Source organism: Xenopus laevis, chromosome 7L (assembly GCF_017654675.1).
Source record: "Xenopus laevis strain J_2021 chromosome 7L, Xenopus_laevis_v10.1, whole genome shotgun sequence".
Taxonomy (NCBI): Eukaryota; Metazoa; Chordata; class Amphibia; order Anura; family Pipidae; genus Xenopus; species Xenopus laevis.
Window position 1 is genome coordinate 97,519,917 of NC_054383.1, and position 18,866 is coordinate 97,538,782.

General features: G+C 38.7%; 1 protein-coding gene across 1 annotated transcript; it reads left to right on the forward strand.

Annotated features, from left to right (window-relative positions):
• Positions 1-759: 759 nt before the first annotated feature.
• LOC121395568 (tumor necrosis factor receptor superfamily member 4-like) lies at positions 760-18,451 on the forward strand. The gene is made up of 7 exons (XM_041569369.1): positions 760-967; positions 8,739-8,864; positions 9,743-9,871; positions 11,336-11,402; positions 14,903-15,120; positions 16,417-16,527; positions 17,513-18,451. The coding sequence occupies exons 1-7, from the start codon at positions 760-762 to the stop codon at positions 17,572-17,574; spliced, it is 921 nt and encodes a 306-aa protein (XP_041425303.1). The 3' UTR covers positions 17,575-18,451.
• Positions 18,452-18,866: the final 415 nt, after the last annotated feature.

Consider the following 18,866-nt stretch of genomic DNA (forward strand, 5'->3'; position numbering starts at 1 on the left):
AGAGAGTAAAATGCCACTGCTCTCCATTCATATGGGATTTTTAGAGGTATTTTTATCATCATTGCCAACTTCTTTGTCTTCTTCCATCTTCTCTTTGTACCAGTATGCGCAGGCCTCTTCCCAGTACAGTGAAAGCTGAACTTAGAAGCAAAACACTGGCTAAATGACTATTTGCTGTGCATGCGCTGGCCAGGCCCAGGGAGAAGTGGACAGAAGTGGAACAAGATCATGGAGAATCAGTTTCTGTAGAGACTGGATTTATACAGGAATTCAAGGGGGGGGGGCTAAGATTTGGCACCCCAGGGATTATACCTTTCCTGTCACATGACTTCAAGGGGCATGTGTATCAATATTTGAACAATTTTAAAAAATATTTTATATGTATTTAAGAGAAATGTTAAATGGGTTCATTGCAGAAGATGGTGAAAAATGTTCACGCAGGCCGGAAAACATGACTGCCGTAAAAATTGCATCAAAAAATAGCATATTGACCAAACATCACATACTAGTGTTATATAATCATAAAAAAAACCTTTCTTTGGACAGAAGCTGAGCAAATGAAAAAACGAGCTATTAATAGCTTATGAAATAAACTTCACTTTAGAAAATCTGACACATCTGTTTCAGCAAAATATTTTAACTTTTTTTTTTGCACTTAAAAACATTTCCTTTAGGCCACCGCAAAAAAAAAAAGGAGAAAACACTGATTGGTTGGTGACAAGTTTCTCTCCTCCCCTGAGACCTGAGACATAAAATGGAATGTTTGAGCTTGGTATGACTTTAGCAGAAGTGGGTTATTTCTCCTCCCGGATGAATCAAGGCATCAAGGCTATGGCTGAGTTCTGCCTCCTCATGGCACTTTGGTTTCTAGCGCTGCTCACCAGTAACCATGCCCTGTGCCCAAGTCACCAGAGTTCTTACACCCCGGAAGGAGGCACAGAGATCTGCTGTGATTTCTGTTCTGAAGGTAAGTGATTGCTCTGAAATAGTGTGACATTTGCAGCTTCTGTGCCATTTCACTTGTTCCTTATTTGTCTTTTTCATTTGCCTCCTCATAGTGGAACTTTCTCCAGCACATATTAACTCTTATATAACTCGTATATAACAAGGCTTGATATAAAAGCTACAGAGCAGTGATCCCCAACCAGTAGCCTGCGAACAACATGTTGCTCTCCAACCCCTTGGATGTTGCTCCCCGTGGCCTCAAAGCAGATGCTTATTTGTGAATTCCAGGCTTGGAGGCAAGTTTTAGCTTTAGCTTAGCAAGTTTTATGTTTTGGTTGGATAAAAACCAGATGTACTGCCAAACAGAACCTCCTGTAGACTGCTAGTCCACATAGGGGTTACCAATAGCCAATCACAGACCTTATTTGTCAACCCAGAGACATTTTCTTGCTTGTGTTGCTCTCCAACTCTTTTTACATCTGAATGTTGCTCATGGGTAAAAAAGGTTGGGGATCCCTGCTATAGAGTATAACTATATATACAGTGCCACCATGTTGTCTGATTAATGGGGAGATTCACCTTTAAGTATTATGTTATAGAATGACTAATTTTAAGCAGGTTTTTAATTTGTATAGTTTTTAAATTAATTGCCTTCTTTTTTTGTGTCTCTCAAATGGGGGTCACTGACCCTATCCAAAGAACAAATATTACAAATGTATTGTTATTGCTACTTTCCTCTCCTATTCTTATTCCAGTCTCTAGGCTATTCTGGCCCTGAAATTGCAAACTGGAGAGCTGCTGAATAAAAAGCTAAATAACCCAAAACCACAAATAATAAAAAATGGAAACCAATTGCAAAGTGTCTCAATATATCACTCTCTACATCATACTAAAAGTTAATGTAAAGCTGGCCAACCCCTTTAAAAAAAAAGTCACTTTTGAATGAAATGACTGCAATTTATATTCTTATTAATACAGAGAGGATACAGCCTCTTGAATAGGAGAAAGGTAGGACCCATTGTCAAATCTGTAAATCACTTAACTTTCCATACAGAGTGACGCTGGAAAAAATTGTGGTAGTGATTAGAGAGGAGGGAAAAACTGTCTCCGGCAAGTAGAGTCCGATCTATATCCTCCAGCTGCTGATGAATTGCAACTGCCAGTCCCTGCCACCCTCTGAAAACTGTAGGGTTATAGTTTTGACAGCCCTGCATTATATACATAATATAAATAATAGGGCCCAACCCTGACTATAGATTCTCTTGCCATTGTTGTAACCTGATAAAGAAGTTCCATAAACACCAATCCGCATGCCCTTCTGTCAGTCAGATGCCTCTATTCTCAGGGCTAATGACTCAATGGTACTTTTACGTTAGTATCTAGGGGTTTCCGTGGTTATTATACTGATGTTCCTGTAAGATTCTGGAGACCTTTTCTTTTTGTGCTTTAAGTACCAAGACAAAGAGAGAGACTTTTATTGAATTATGTGAATGAGAAACATTTGGTGCTTGGTTTCTACAGTTATTAATGAATGTTACTACCTTTATATTACATATATATTATGCTCTGATGTACTTTTGTAGATATGTGTTGCAAACTGTATGCCTAATTTTAAACAAATTTTAACAAATCCAAAAAATATAGTATATACATCAACGTCATATTCTGATGAAAAAGCTGCATTTTCCATGCTTGCGGCCCGATGTCCTTGTGAATGAAGAAGGCCAATCAGTATTAGCGGAAAACAAAAATGTATTGAATAAAGAGTAGCCTCACTGAAAGGGAAAGTTAGAAAAAACAGGCATAAGGTGAAATATCTTCTAGAGAATGTTGGTTGGCAGCCGGTGCCTCTCTGTGCTGTTGCTGAACTACAGCTCCCAGCATTTCAGCCACAAGTTGACTATCACTGTTGGAACCTGTCCTATGGCCGCACTAACACTAACACTGGGGCTCATTTATCAACACTGGGCAAATTTGCCCATGGGCAGTTACCCATAGTATAGAAACAGGTATAGTTACCAAATTGCACACCCTGGCTCTCCAAATCGTATGTTGCCTGTTGCCCGGCCGAGAAGGCTTCGGAAACCCACAAACTACAGAGTAAGTAATTACTCTGTAGTTTGTAACCGGCACACAGGTCTTAGTTGCAAGCAGGGACAACCCTTGCTGTATTTTATTTGCGTGATGCAACGTTTCGGGGTGATCCCCTTTGTCAAGCATGCTTGATCACCCCGAAACGTTGCATCACGCAAATAAAATACAGCAAGGGTTGTCCCTGCTTGCAACTAAGACCTGTGTGCCGGTTGAATTACTTACTCTGCAGTTAGCCATAGTAACCAATCAGTGAATAGCTTTTTAAAGCCAGCTGCAAGTAGAACAATGAATGCAGAAATTTGATTGGTTGCCATGGGTTACTGCCCAAAGGCAAATTTCCCAGTGTTGATAAATGAGCTCCAGTGTATGGATATCATAACCAAAGTCAATGCATGGGTAATGATTACACCAATAAAATTCACATTCAGATGTTTAGTCCTTTAGGGTAGAATTACAGGTGCGACACCTTCCGCTCCAACGTGCTGAGATGAGTCGCAGGCGTCATGTTGGATGCACCAAATCTAAGGTAAGCAATAGGAATATCGGACGTTGTCGCTACATGCATCTGACACGACTGTCAGATGAAGACACAACATGTAGCATTCTCATCTGACAGTCGTGTCGGATGCATGTAACGACAACGTCCGACATTTCTATTACTTACCTTAGATTTAGTGCATCCGACGTGACGCCTGCGACTCATCTCGCACTTAAAAACGCTCCTGTTGTTCTACCCATAAGGGTTTGATTCAGCTGAATTTGAATTCTGTAGCATGTGCTAGAATTTGGCCGTCCCAAACTGGGATTCAGTTCATCACTATGGGGGGTACCTGTTGAGAATTCTAATGAGCCATGCAAAAAGTCAATTCTATATTTGTCTTTAAGGAGTAGTTCAAATTAGCATTTTGTATGAAGTAGGAAGCTGCATTCTTAGACGGTTTGAAAAGAGCCTGTTTTTTTATTTATTTTTGAGCCTTTAAGAAAGAACAATTGCTGTTTTCTATCTGTCTAGCTTGAAATTTCAAGTGCTGCCTGGTCTCCAGGGCATAACTGCCCAACAACCGTGCAGCAGCAGTAGGGAAGCTAGAATGGAAGATCAACAGCAGAGGGGCTGAAAATAATGACAAGCCATAAAAATATGTATTCCCAATGAAAATGAACCCTCATAGTTGATTTTTTTATGCTGAGACAGGTGAGGCAAGAAAATAAATATGAGTTGCATTCAGGGTCATTATCTGAGATTAAAGGGGAAGTAAACATACAATCTGCTGTTCTTCGATCTGACAGTGAGGTTAGGCAGTTAGGGATCAATCACCATCTTTTTACACCACTAAGCAAGCCCAAATCTCAGGAACTGCAACAGTGGTGTAACTATTGGGGGTGCAGACCCAATGGCTGTAGTGGTACCTGGGGAAGGACCAGCAAAGGGGCTAGATCATCAAACATATATGCATGGTTAAAGGGGTGGTAAACCTTAAAGTTAACTTTTAGTACGCTATAGAGTGGCTTACTTTTAAATTGGTTGATGTTATATATATATATAGTTTTTAAATTATTTGCATTCTTCTTAAAACTCTTTCCAGCTTTCAAATAGAGGTCACTGACCCCATCTAAAAACAGATGCTCTGTAAGGTTACATAAAAATTGTTATTGCTACTTTTTATTACTCATCTTTCTATTCAGTTCTCTCCTATTCATATTCCAGTCTCTTATTCAAATCAATGTATGGTTGCTAGGATAATTTGGACTCTAGCAACCTGAAATTGCAAACAGAAGAGCTGCTGAGTAAAAAGCTAAATAACTAAAAAACCACAAATAATAAAAAAATGAAAACCAAATGCAAATCATCTCAGAATATCACTCTGTACATCATACTTAAAGTTAATTTAAAGGTGAACAACCCCTTTAAAGGGGATCACAGGTTATGCACATGGGCTAAAGCAGCCACATGCTAAGTCAAATGTCAAACAACTTTTGGCTGCCCAGAATGCTGGGAGCTGTAGTTCAGCAACTACCTATATCTTACATATGGCTACATTAGTTACCAGAGCAATTTCATCTTTTAAAAACATCTGCAAAATGTGTACTTCCCCTTTTCTATCAGCCCCTATGCGAACGTAACGGGGTTTTTTTTCTATTTTTGCTATTTTCCTTATGTAGGCGATAACTTCAAATATTTAACCTATATGAACAGAAATAGAGAAAGTGTTTACTTCCTGAAGCAGCTGAGACTGCACATGAAAGGGGAAGTTTGGCAAAGAGATGGGGAGCTACAGTATATGAAATGGAATAGGAATATGCACAGTGTGATACAAGGGTTCATGGTCTGAAAAGAGAATCCCAGTCAGTTATTAAAAGCTAGTTTTTTTGTAATATGTTAAATGTCTTTGGACCAGTGACCAATGTCTATACTGGCTCTTCTTTCTTTACAAAAAGTGTCCATGTGTTGCCTTGCACTATTTATCAAAAATAAAATTTGTGAGGTTTTTAGATGTATTTTCTACTTCAAATAAATTCACAATCTAAAATAAGTTTGCTTCATTATTAAAAAAATCTGAATATTAAAAACTCAATTGAGTACAAACGTGGACAAAAAAACTTGAACACCTTGAATTTGTGAGTTTACAAGCTCAAAAAAACATGAAAATCTCAAATTCAAACTCCCACTGACTGCTATAAGCTTTTACATTGTCGTTTTTTTGTGCTTAATAAATAACAAACATCTCAGTTTTTGAAAATATAGTTCGAGTTTGTGAGTTTTTTTGTGCAAAAAAATTAGAATTGTGGCAAAACTTCAAATTCGAACCTTGATAAATCACCTGCTAAGTGATTGAGCCAGTCAGAATGTCAGTAATGATGTGCTGGTGGCTTATAAACTGCCCCTTCTGACCTCAGGTCATGACAAATATCTCAAATAGACAAGTATATATTTGAGTAAATTGGTGTTACTCTGGATGAGTAACTATATGTGATATAAACTAGAAGTAAGGTTCAAGTGTGGTTAAGGCTGCCACTTTATTCAAAAAGTAGTTGAGTTAAAATGTTTTTCAGGGCTGATTATCCAACAAGTTATATGGGAGATATGATAATTCATAAAAACCATACCTGTATATGGGAAACCTGTTCAAACGCTGAAATAGATTGTGGGACCTTATCCCAAGAACTTGTGCATTGGAGAAGGAGCTCTACCTATGGTCATCCAGCCATGCTTTTATCTTCAGTACCACTGGCTTGTTTGATACAGCTGCATGGCTAATTCCTCTACTGTAGAGCTATCCTCTTCTACAGATTAGAGTCCTCTTCAGTTTTTCGAGTATTTTGAGTACTGACCAGAAACAACTGAATAAAGTGGTAGGGAATGGATGCTGAAAAATATAGCAGAAAGGTAGTGGTGGTGGGGGGTGTATCTACGTATAAGACCAAAATTCAAAGAGGACAGGCATAAGCAGATCCCTAGCTGTATAAGTTTGTATTCATGGTTGAATGATCCTTCAATTGAAGGTTGTACATAGGCTGACAGCAACTTATTGGTCTGTGTATGGGATGTAAACAGATAACTAGTTGGTACTGAAACAGATATGAGCTTGGGTAAGGGTCGCATTGAGCCGGGGATACAGTCCTCTCCCAAAGGGATCTGCTCTGTGATCCAATGTGTTGCTAGAAGTCTTGTAGCCACAAGTTAAAGAATGTTCCCGTAGGACCCCTGCAGGTGTTTCTAAGAAGAGTGCAAGCCTAACCACACTTTCTTATCACTCGTAGAACAAACTGTAGATGAGCAATGTGCTGCCAGGAATGGGCTTTGTGATATGTTCTACAACTGAAGGAAACTGCTGCGGTTCTTGTAACACCTGCAGAGCTGCACCCTTGGCTGAAACCCAGACTTTCTGGCTGAATACACCGCAACTGCTTAGGATTCTCACCACGTTCAGTAGCAATGAGATTTGAACCAACCAAAGCAGGAATAACACCTTAAACCAAGATTTTAAAAATCTTTATTAAAAAAAAAAAAAAAACAATTCCAGGTAGGGGATCTGTTCTCCAGAAATCCGTTATCCAGAAAGCTCCGAATTACGGAAAGGCTATCTTCCATAGACTTCATTTAATCCAGATAATTAAGATTTTTAAAAATTATTTTATTTTTCTCTGTAATAATAAAACAATACCTTGTACTTGATCCCAACTAAGATATAATTAATCCTTATTGTTAGCAAAACCAGCCCATTGGGTTTATTTAATGTTTACATGATTCTTTAGTATGAAGATCCAAATTACTGAAAGATCTGTTATCAGCAAAACCTCAGGTCCCGAGCATTCTGGATAACAGGTCCCATACCTGTACTTGAATATTTTCATTTAGGAAAATCTTGTGGCCATGGCAAAGCTTTAGTTTCTCATGAGAAGTAACAGAGACAGTGTATCAGTGGCCCAGTCGAACACAAATGCAATATTATGTACAAAGTGAGTTTTTGGTCCAAATGTCCATGTTTTTTTACCCATAATGCATAGTTTTATCCAGAATTCAGCATAATTGGAGCACCAGTATATTAGCACCCAATGCAGCACAAAGTGTCAGTAAAGTCTAGAATAGAACAAGGCTAGAAATGCTGTATTTTGTATACTAAACATGTATACTAAACATAAACATGAACTTACTGCACCACAAGACTAATAAAACAAATGATTTATCCTTGCAAAGTTGGCTACAGGGGGTCACCATCTTGTAACTTTGTTATACATCTTTGCAAGACCAAGACTGTGCACATGCTCAGTGGGGTCTGGGCTGCTTAGGGATTTTCATAAATTATCAAAACAGCAGAAGTCAGAAAATATCTGCCAGAAGCTGATACAGCAAGACAGCAGAATAGGCAGACTGCACTGGGTCCTGTGTTGTCATGTAATCTAATGTGGATTTTATAGCTTCTGTATTGTTTGATACAAACTTTCTACAACCCAGTTTATCTGTTTAAACCTGGCTCCATGATCTTTTCCCTGCACCTGGAGTTGGAAACAGTAAAGGCAAGAATAAAATCCAATACAAATCTCTACACAGTCGGCGACTGCTCTACAGGGAAACAAACAAAGCTGCTTGAGTTCTGCATGGCTGGGAAGTAAGGTGGGGGCTCCCCCTGCTGTTCATAAGTATGATTGTTTCCCTGCTCAGCAGTTAGGGACCATCTGACAATTCCTATCCACAGCAGTAAATGAAGGGAGAATTTCACTGCATACAGTCAGGTTTCTTATAAAAATGGTAGTCATTTTTAAAATAAAGTATATTGGAGATAGGTTTCTTTTTCATTAAAGAAAGTAAAAAATTGTATTTTATTTTTTTTGCCTTTACATGCCCTTTAAGGCAGTTGTATTCATTGGCACATTTTATGAATTTTGCATCCATTGTAAGTATACAAATAATTATGACAATATAATAGTTTATATTCCCTGTATTTGAAATGTTTGATGTTGTAGAATTGTCAAGTCATTGTAATTGTTCTTTTTTCATTAACTTTTACCTTTTCATCTTTCATGTGAACTACTGTACTTGTTCCAAATAAACAGGAAAAATTCCAGTTTCCTCTTTCAGACTTTCTGTTGTGATTTATTGCAGTAACTAATAGATTTTCCCTGCACATGATCAGGATAATGTTACAAATGTGGTTTCTTTTGACATCACTAAAAGCATATTGATTTTTCTGCTTTTCCAGGCGAAGAAATGAGAAAACGTTGCACCAGCAATAATCCGAAACCAACATGTGCAGCTTGCCCAGAAGGATTCTATAATCCACCAAGAACAAATTACAAATGCAAGGTCTGCAATCCTTGTGATAAAAGTAAGAGATCCTCTGGTGGTGGTGGTAATTGAAAGGGGTTGTTCGTATTTAAATCAACTTTTAGTATAATGTAGAGAGTGATATTCTGAGACAGTTTGCAGTTTTTTTTCATTTTTAATTATTTGTGGTTTTTGAGCGATATTTCTTTTTATTTAGTGGCTCTCCAATCTCCAATTTAAGCAATCTGGTTGCTAGGGTCCAAATTACAAAGGCGCACAAAAGGATCAGTTATAAACAAAGCACAGTGAGCAAAGTGCAAAAGCTAGACACAAATTGACATGATTTGTACCCACAATGCAGTATTTCCCCATAATTCCTTCATAACAGCAATCACCCTCTAAGTTGAATCCATTGCATTTAATGCACAAATATGGATTCAAATTAGGGTAGTTTTTTTTTTTCAAATAACAGTTTTAGAAGATGTATAATAGCTGAAATTCTGTCTCTCTACATGCAGGATTTGTGCCAAAGTCAGTTATTTTGTTGATTTACAGTGGTTGAGTGAGCTCTAATACAGCTGCTAGGAAAGGGAGTGTCTCTAAAAGAATTATTGGATTTAACTGTCAATCAAAATCTGATTCCCAACTCCTGCATGAAGAAAGAATGAAGAGAGATACAGGTTGATGAGAGGGGAACAACTTGGACAACTTGATTATTTCAGAACCAATACAGAATTTCCCACTGATTATATTTATAAAGTTTCTTATTTCAGTATGATGAAGCTAATATTTTATACATTTTCATTTTTACAATAGTTCACCATTATATTAAGTCATCTGATGTTTCTCTGGTCACTAAACATAGTAATAGTTTCTTTTCTCAGGCATTTTTGTTGGTCATTGGTCAATATAATAATAATGTTTTTTTCCACTTTTCAGGTAGCATTGAGATTAAACCATGTGACAAATCCTCTGATGCTGTGTGCAAATGCCCGGCTGGGAGTGAAGAGAAAAATGATAAGAAGACAGCATGTCTGTGTAAAAAAGGGAATCACATAGTAGCAAATCGTAAGTTCATTTTTAAATAAATCTTGGGTTTTGTGAGACTCAATATCCATAGTGTCTCATGCTGCATTTCATTAATACAATTAAACTACCAGAAGGAATTATTCATGGATTATACTTCCCAAAGCTAATTATATTTATTGGGGATACATTGAGATCATTGTTTTACAATTTGGTTGAATGTCAATACCAAACTAAAAAATAACATGCAGGTTCCAGTTTGAATGGGTCCCCTGCACAGACCCCTTCCCCAATTGAATTGAATAAACAGAATTGCCCAGCAGAGGATTGTAAATTGTCTAATTGCTTTCTAATTGTCTAATTGCCAAAACCTAAACATAGGGGTGGCAGTGGATGTGATCTACTTGCTGGTTAAATTAAGAAATATTGGCATGGAACATAATATTTGTATTTGATTTCAATATGTTTACTTCCACTGGCTTAGTTAATTTTTGTTATTTTCAGTTTATTGTCAGTCTCTTAAAATTGTATTCCGTTTTCAATCTCACTATGCCATCATATTGAATACGTCTTTCTTCATCTGCATAATATTTGCTGTCATAATGTTATTACTTGTTTAATATGAAAATCAAATAAAACATTTTCAAAATAAATAAAGAAATATTGGCCTGGAACATAATATTTGTATTTGGATAGAGAACTTGCTGAAGCATAGATTACAAAGAGTGGCAGTAACTGAACACTTTCTAATTGAACCAGTGTAGTTAGTGGAGTACTGCAGGGGTCTGTCCTTGGCCCTTCACTGTTCGGCTTGTTTAAATGGACATCCCTTTGCTGCTATAACAGCCTCTACTCTCCTGGAAAGGTTTCCTGGAGCATTGTTGGAGGGAATTGATTCCATTTAGACTCAAGAGCATTTGTATTAGTAATGACAGATGTGACTTAATTAGCCAATTATAATAATTAGAAGGGGAATCATCTATTTTGGTCATGTAGTATAACTGCAGTCAAGACCCACACTAGACCCTGGTGTTTTTATTACTATGACCCTGTGTGAGGGTGCTTGAGAGAATATATATTAAAAAAAATGCAAATTAAGGTGAAAAAATTAATCTGAAAGAAAAATGTAACCCATCCAACCCCATCCTCATCAAAAAACAATACTGCAAGGTATGTTTGGCCATAAAATAACATTATAATGATTGTTCCTATATCCATATAGCACAATAGGGATAAGGCAAAGTTGGATATTCTTATCTAATGCGATTTAAACATATAATTTTGATAGGATATTAACTGTTATCATGAATGACCTTGACACAACAGGAGTTCTCTTTAGTGCTGCTGAAGGGCAAAAATACTGCTGTTGTACTAGTGTAAACTAAAAAGAAAATATATCTTACAAAAAAAACAGAAAGAATCCATTCAATCTCCCATGCTTATGACACTGTATGTGATATGCATTAGCCTGTGCTGAGCTTTTACTTCTGTCCTTACATATTTCAGAATGTGTGCCCTGCCCACAAGGACACTTCTCAAGTGAAGACAACAGCAAATGCCGCCCATGGACCAAGTAAGTGGGGCACCACCTGCCAACAAACATTTCCATATAATGAAAGTTTTCTTCTAAAAAAAGAAATTATATCATTAAAGATTATTATTTATTCATTTTGAATGTAAGATTGTGTGTTTTTTAATCTTGTGGCTTTTCAATTAGAACAGAATATTTAGTGGTCATTGGCCACACTGACCTGTTTCATGTTTTTTTTTGACTTACTGCCCTGCATTGTTAAAGGAGAAGGAAAGGCTTTGTGATGCCAAATGTTAGTCACCCCCAAGTAATTGTATTTACTTACCTGAAACCCTGGGCCAGTGCTCCTATCAGCAGAAAACTGCACCAGCCCAGGGTTATACCAGTGAGCACCACAGAGCGATCTTCTTCATCTCCCTCTTCGTCCGGCTGCACATGTGCAGTCTGCCCCGGGAAATTTGAAGAAAGAAGAAGATGGAAGAGGATCACTTCGTGTTGCTCACTGGTATAACCCCGGGCCGGTGCAGTTTTCTGCTGATAGGAGCACCGGCCAGGGGTTTCAGGTAAGTAAATACAATTACTTGGGGGTGCCTAACATTTGGCACCCCCAAGTGTTGCAAGCCTGTCCTTCTCCTTTAAGGAGCAGTGTGAAGATTGGTTTATAGATTCCCTGTAGACACATGGCTATTATGGGGACACCATTCATTATTTTTCCATTATATTTAAATCCATAAATAAGTAGGTGTATCCACACCTAGAGTGTCTTTAAGTGCATCATAACCCCAGCATTCTCTGTTGCCTGCTGCACTTTAATTGACCCAGGTCACAACTTAGAAAGTTATACTTAGAAAAGGCAGATCACTTTGCATTAGATAATTGATCTTAGGCAGGGTTGGACAAGGGCATCCAGGGCCCAAAGAATGGCAACTTCAAGCCCCGCCCCCATGAAGGGCTCTCCTCCCAGCGTCCAACTTTGCACCTCCCCCCCCCCGTGCACATTCTCTGAATACTTCCTTGCTACCTACTTGATTTTGTGTCTATAATTTGGGTAGAGGGGGCGCTCTGGGTGGGCGGACAGGGGGCACTCTTGGCGAGTGGATCGGGTCTCGGTCGGGGGGGCCCCATCTGCTTTTTTCTTGGTGTCCCACTGCCCCAGTCTGACACTGGTCTTAGGCTACCTTAATACCCAGAGAGGATCACAGAGGCCATCGGTTACATCATCCATGCAGAAGACTCTGAAATCTGTCATTAGAATCCCTAAGCAAGTGACATCACAGGCCAAGAAACAGAACATTCACTGGCCTCTGCCCCCTTGTCTGTCTGCACTGACACTGGCACTGCTTAGGTCTGAGTATAGACACATGAGTGGATTTTGGTGCTAAAAGGAGCCCAAGGGCTAATTTATGGCATTTCAAGTAGGTAAAGGTCTGGGAAAGGACTATGCTAGACATTGGAAAGCCTTATTTAAAATAATTGGCATTGGCAGGTCTGGACTGGGATTCAAAATAGGCCCTGGCATTTGAAGTACATAGAGATCCAACCAGCCCCCCAGCAGCCCACTAAATAGTGACTGTGGCAATTTACAGCAGCCCATCTGGTATTTGCCAGAACCCACAGATTGCCAGTCCATGCATAAAATAATCTGAGAATCCCAGCAAACATTGCTACATCCCATCTGTTCATAATCCTGTGATATATAAATATCTATATATCAATCTACATTAGCCGAACACAAGGGCTGATTTTTGTTTTCACCTTTTTAGCTAATTAGGGTAAAAAAACCTTATTTGGATATTCCTGGAGACTAGATTTTCCAAATCTCTACAAAATCATGGAGGCCAATGTTCTCCTGAGGATTAATAGTATGAATATAAATCCAAGCCAGACAACACAACAAATAGTACATGTATACATTCTTATTAGATGATTATCCCTTTATTAGTTTCTTTATTATTTGCTTAATGAACAGATTGAGCATTTGTTTCCTTGTTGCTTTTGATCTCCTAGCTACTCTGAATGTGTTGCTGACTCACAGTATCAATTCTGGGGCAAAACAATAAAATTAAAACTGGGAAATTCTGAAGAATTCCAAAAAGTTCAAATGTTTCTCAGTAACTAAGCACTTTTCTGAGTCATGACAGTTAGAAAAGAGTGGAGCCAGTTAACATGTTTATTAAAGCAGATTAATTTGTCACTTCATCGGAATGTATGCAACTGCTTTGAGCAGCCAAACACCACCACCTCACAGCACTGAGCTCTAACACATCGGTGTGGGGTTTAGTGATTCAGACAAGTTTTTTTTTGAGCTGGAAAAAAGAATCTGAATGAATCTGATGCGTGCTGAGCAAATCTCTCCATAATGCTGTTATTACTGCCACTCAAATTGGTGAGCCAAAAGTGACACCATTCAACGGGGAGGCGCATTTATCAAAGGTCAATGTTATTTAACAAAAAAATCTAATATCTAAAACTCGAACAAATATTACCGACCCAAAAACTCAAATCAAATTTGACAACTCAAATCGAGTTTTTTCTCCGAAAATGTCAGGAAGGCTAGTAACATGTTCAAGTTGATCCCTGGACTTCTCCTTTTGACTTATACATGAACTCAGCAGGTTTTTCGGTGGCGAATAATCTCATTTTTAAAGGGCCAGGGTTTGATAAATCTTGAAATTAAAATTCGAATCGCGTTTGGATTATTCACAATTTGAATGCAAGAGTTTTTACCATAATTTTTTTGAAAATTTACCCTGTGTGTCCACTTTTATCCTCGAATTCTGGGGAATTTTTGTGGAAAACACATAGTGATTGTAAATAAGCCGTACCTATCAATGCTCACAGCCGCACTCTAGTGCAAGGAGTCAGTAGCACATGACCTACAGACCTGGGCACAGAGGGAAGTGCTATCATGTTATTGGTGGAGTATAATGCAATACTGCAAGCAAAGCACTAAGAAGAACAGCTCTCTGAATTTTCTAATAGCATGTGCAGAGAGATTTCACCAAACCTTCCAGTGTATAATATACATATAAGTTAACCAAGTTATTTAACGATTCCCCAGACACAAAGGCATTAGGGTGCATATTCCACTCCTTATGGTTCATGCACTAGCCAGCAGCTGGGCCTAGAACTTTGTAGTTTGTGTAGTCTGCTCTCTGCACCTTGAGGTGGACATTGGCTCTTCTGGGTCTTATTCCAACACGCTCCCCTCAGGCAGATGTTGTGCCCCATGACCTCATCTTGCATAACATGCAAGCTAGTGGGCATTTAAGGGAACATGCAAACTAGGGGGCACCCACCACCCTCCTACTATGAATACACTACTGCTGACCAAGAGCAGTGCTGAATTTGCTGGAAGGCGCAGCTTTTTGTGCTCCACAAAGGGCCAGATCTTTGGGTGCAAATAATTGGGAAAAAGACAAATAGTGTACCAGTTTTTTGCTCTTTACAACCTGCACAATGTTTAATAACTGACCCCAAATGCATATATAAAAATGTTTTGTAATTCCCATTTTGTGTATTTCCTCTTCTACTGATTAAAGTTGCAGTATAACAGGTCAAGAACACCAGGAATCTGGCACCTCCACTCAAGATGTAAAGTGTTCCAGCCCTAAAATCTTGCCCAGCCAAGTGTCCCGCAGCAGATCATCAACAAAAGCTTATGTCCCAGAGAAAACAACCACCAGTCACCCATGGACCACTGAAGGACAGAGTGTCTTTAATAATTCTACAACTACCACTGACAGCACTATGAATTGGAGTAAGTTGAACTGTACTAAATTTCACCTCAATATCACTGTTTTTCTGTGGTCCCACCTGGCCCGGGCTCCCTAGGCAGCCCAACTTGCCACTTTGCCCCCTCCCCAGCATGGGCACACAGAGACAAGTTTCGGTGGGGGAACAAGGCTCCAGACCAGAGAAAGGTGAAAGAAGAGATAGGTGCTTGGCGCCCTAGGCAAGTGCCTCTTCTGCCTACCACTAGTTCTGGCCCTGGGTCCCACCAACATATTATGCATACTACATTTCCCTGATTTTACTCCATTTTTGGTCTCCTGAAAACGTGGTCCCTTTAATCTTCTCAGGCCTTTAACTCTTACCTCTAATTATGTTTCTTATTTTGCTTCCTACGTGTAACACCTAGAAATGAAAATGGCTTTTAGAAGTGCACTCTCAGATAGTACATAAGAACTCATTTACTTACACAGGCACAAGTGTAAAGAGCTGCATACATTTAGTACTGGGTGCATTGAATCGAGAAGCTTTTAGTTCAATGGCTCCTTTTGCATATATACATCCAACAAACTATTGCTATATCTGGTGTCGGACTGGGGTGTGCAGGGCCCACTGGAACTATCACCTCAGGGCCTCCATACCCCAGTCATGAAACTCAGAGCCGGCATACACTCTATCCTCCCCTCCCCAGCGCACTGTATATCTTGCTTGCGCCAGCGATCGGGGTAAGGAGTGCACTATGTTTTTGAACAGAGAGGAGAGAAGGCCTGGGGCGGCAGGGCTCACTGTTTTTTTCCCAGTGTCCCAATGGTCCAGTCCGAGCCTGACTATATCTACTTGCTCAAGCATCTCAGTGCAATTCGCATACACACTGTAATACATGAAAGCAACTTGTACACGATTTATCACTGGTTAATCACCCACAATTTGCAGCACATGATACTAGTGGAGGCCTAACATAATACTGGAACGAGGGGGGGGTTTACATTGTGGGAGAAATAATGCCAATTCACTTGATCTGCTTTTACGCTTTGTTAGTGAATGAGTTCTTTAGATGTTGCATTTATTTATATCTTCAGTTATTAATGCCCCAGATGCAAATAATCGAGACCTCCAGTATTTTAACTGTGTTTACCATAATTAATGTGAAATCACATGAATAATCACTGGTTATAACTGACAACATCACTAAGCAATGCTTATAAATACATCATTCATTATATGGTTATATATTACAGACATGGCTCTAGTGCATTTTATACAGTGTGCAGGTATGTAACCTAAATGCCAGATTAATACTTTATGTCTCTTATTTATGATACAGAGTTCCTGTCCTTGATCCTCTTCGCAGTTATCCTGCTTATAGTCTGTGCCACTGTCTTTTTGATAATGATTATTCATATGTGTCAAAGAAAGGAAAAGAGAAAATTCAATGGTAAGAATATAAGAGAAAGAATATAAGACTATTGCTAACTGAGACTGAAACTTCTAGTAATAAATCTATGCATTTACACCTTTCATTTGTCAATTATTTAAATCCAAGGAGTGCTGTCCTTGGCCCTGTGTATTTTTTTTTACTAGCACCTAGGTTTAACTGCTACACATGGAATAATATATATTTTATATAGAGAGAGAGAGAGAGAGAGAGAGAGAGAGAGAGAGAGAGAGAGAGAGAGAGAGAGAGAGAGAGAGAGAGAGAGATGAAGTTTTTGTTAATTAAGTATATATGACAGAAAAGCAGCCCTTATACAGTATGTGCCATATGGGCCCATTAAAAGGCATGTAAATTCTAAAATAGAATAAGGATAGAAATGCTGTATTTTGTATACAAAATATAAACATGAACTTGCACCACTAGCTTAATCAAACAAATGATTTATGCTTCCAAAGTTGGCTACAGGGGGTCACCATCTTGTAACTTTGTTAAAAATCTTTGAAAGACTAAGACTGTGCACATGCTCAGTGTGGTCTGGGCTGCTTAGGGATCGTCATAAACAAAGCTGCTTGAGTTCTGCATGGCTGGGAAGTAAGGCTGGGGCTCCCCCTGCTGTTCATAAGTATGATTGTTTCCCTGCTGAGCAGTTAGGGACCATCTGACAATCCCTTTCCACAGCAGTAAATGAAGGGAGAATTTCACTGCATACAGTCAGGTTTCTTATAAAAACAGTACACATTTCGTTCATTAAAGAAAGTAATGATCAGCAGAGGGAGACTTCGCTGCTCTTTATTCACTTTTATATTGGCATATTTATTAAAGGCTGAACTCTCACTCTTACTGAACACGCACAACCTAAACAAAGGCAGAGCAGCTAACATTTGACAAAATAACGAAACTGAATTTATTGAACATTTTTTGTCCAAAAATATAAAATAAATAGGAACATCTGTCTAGAAACGTTTCTATCTTTCTATCTCCACAGGGTGCAGAATTCCAATACAAGAGGAGACTGATCCCAGCCTTACCAAGCAAATCACAGTGTGAGGGACAGCTAGAAAAAACACCAACATAAGCGTTAAATACAAACTATAAATACCTGCTGGCATCCAGCAATAACTTCATATAGCAGAATCCTAGAAGTGCTGTCTCCTTTGCAACATGCACCTAGAGACAAAAGAAGAATCATCTGAACAGACAAAAGGATACATGGGCATCATGAACTCAGAACCACTGTCTTTAGTCATGGAATTTGAAAGAACTTATACTTTTTCAGTTTACAGACACCAATTACCGGCCACTCTGAGACAAGATTAAGGAGCAGTGTCTTTCACATTTTACATTTTATTGGAACAATAAGGGGACGCGGGTATTTGTTTCACAGGTTATGTTTTAATAGCCCCACTTCTCACATGACTGCACTGATCACATTTCTATTTTGATAGAAAAGAGCAACTTGGAAAATTATTTTTAAAATATATGTGAGTGTTCAGATGTATGGCATGTGATAAGCACTAAAGGAAAGAAATGTGAAGCGTTGTATATGATTCAACATTCACTGTATTTACATGTCATTAGCATGACTGGAGGGGGAAGTTTAGCTAATATGATTTAATTTTTTTATGTTTTATGTACCTATGAAGGCATAGGTTATTTTGTGCATAGAACATTGCCTCTTTGTCTCTCTACATTTACATTTTGGAATGGGAGCAACTATACTGTGCTGAGACATGCTACAGAGTAATAGAGCCGCATGATGTGGTTTATTGATGACTATGAGCAAAGCCTATTCTTGTGCTAGTAAGTCACTATTTACCACTACTTTGTCGTAAAAGATATATCTGCAGAGCTAATCAGTGCATAAAGTAAGTTGCGCCCTCATGCATTGGTCTACTTAAGGAATAATAAAGGACAGTGAACAATGCTTGCAGGGTATATATTTCCTTCCTAGGACAATGGACTGCATATTTGTAATTATGCGTTATTTATAACATAGTGTGGCTATATGCTCTGGGGAGTTGCACCAAGAGATCATTTAGGATATACCCATTTATTCTGTAGAATGTTTTACCATACCTGAGTAAAAAGCTCTAGAAGCTCTCTCTCTCTGTTTGTCTAGGATAGCAGCTGCAATATTAGCTTGGTGTGACATTTCTTGCTGCCTGAGTCTCTCCCAGCTCACTTATAGCTCTGGGCTCAGATTACAGCAGAGAAGGGAGGGGGGGGGAGCAAACTGAGCATGCTCTTGCCCGGGGCAAGGAGGTTTAAGCTGAAGGCAGGATGTCTGATAAAGAAACCCATGTGTACACAATAGAAGGAAAGAAATTAAGTGTTTCTTT

Coding starts and splice junctions, on each gene's coding strand:
- LOC121395568 (XM_041569369.1), top strand. CDS start 760: ATGTTTGAGCTTGGTATGACTTTAGCAGAAGTGGGTTATTTCTCCTCC. Junction 8,865..9,742: donor CTGCAATCCTTGTGATAAAA/GTAAGAGATCCT, acceptor TCCACTTTTCAG/GTAGCATTGAGATTAAACCA. Junction 11,403..14,902: donor AAATGCCGCCCATGGACCAA/GTAAGTGGGGCA, acceptor TACTGATTAAAG/TTGCAGTATAACAGGTCAAG.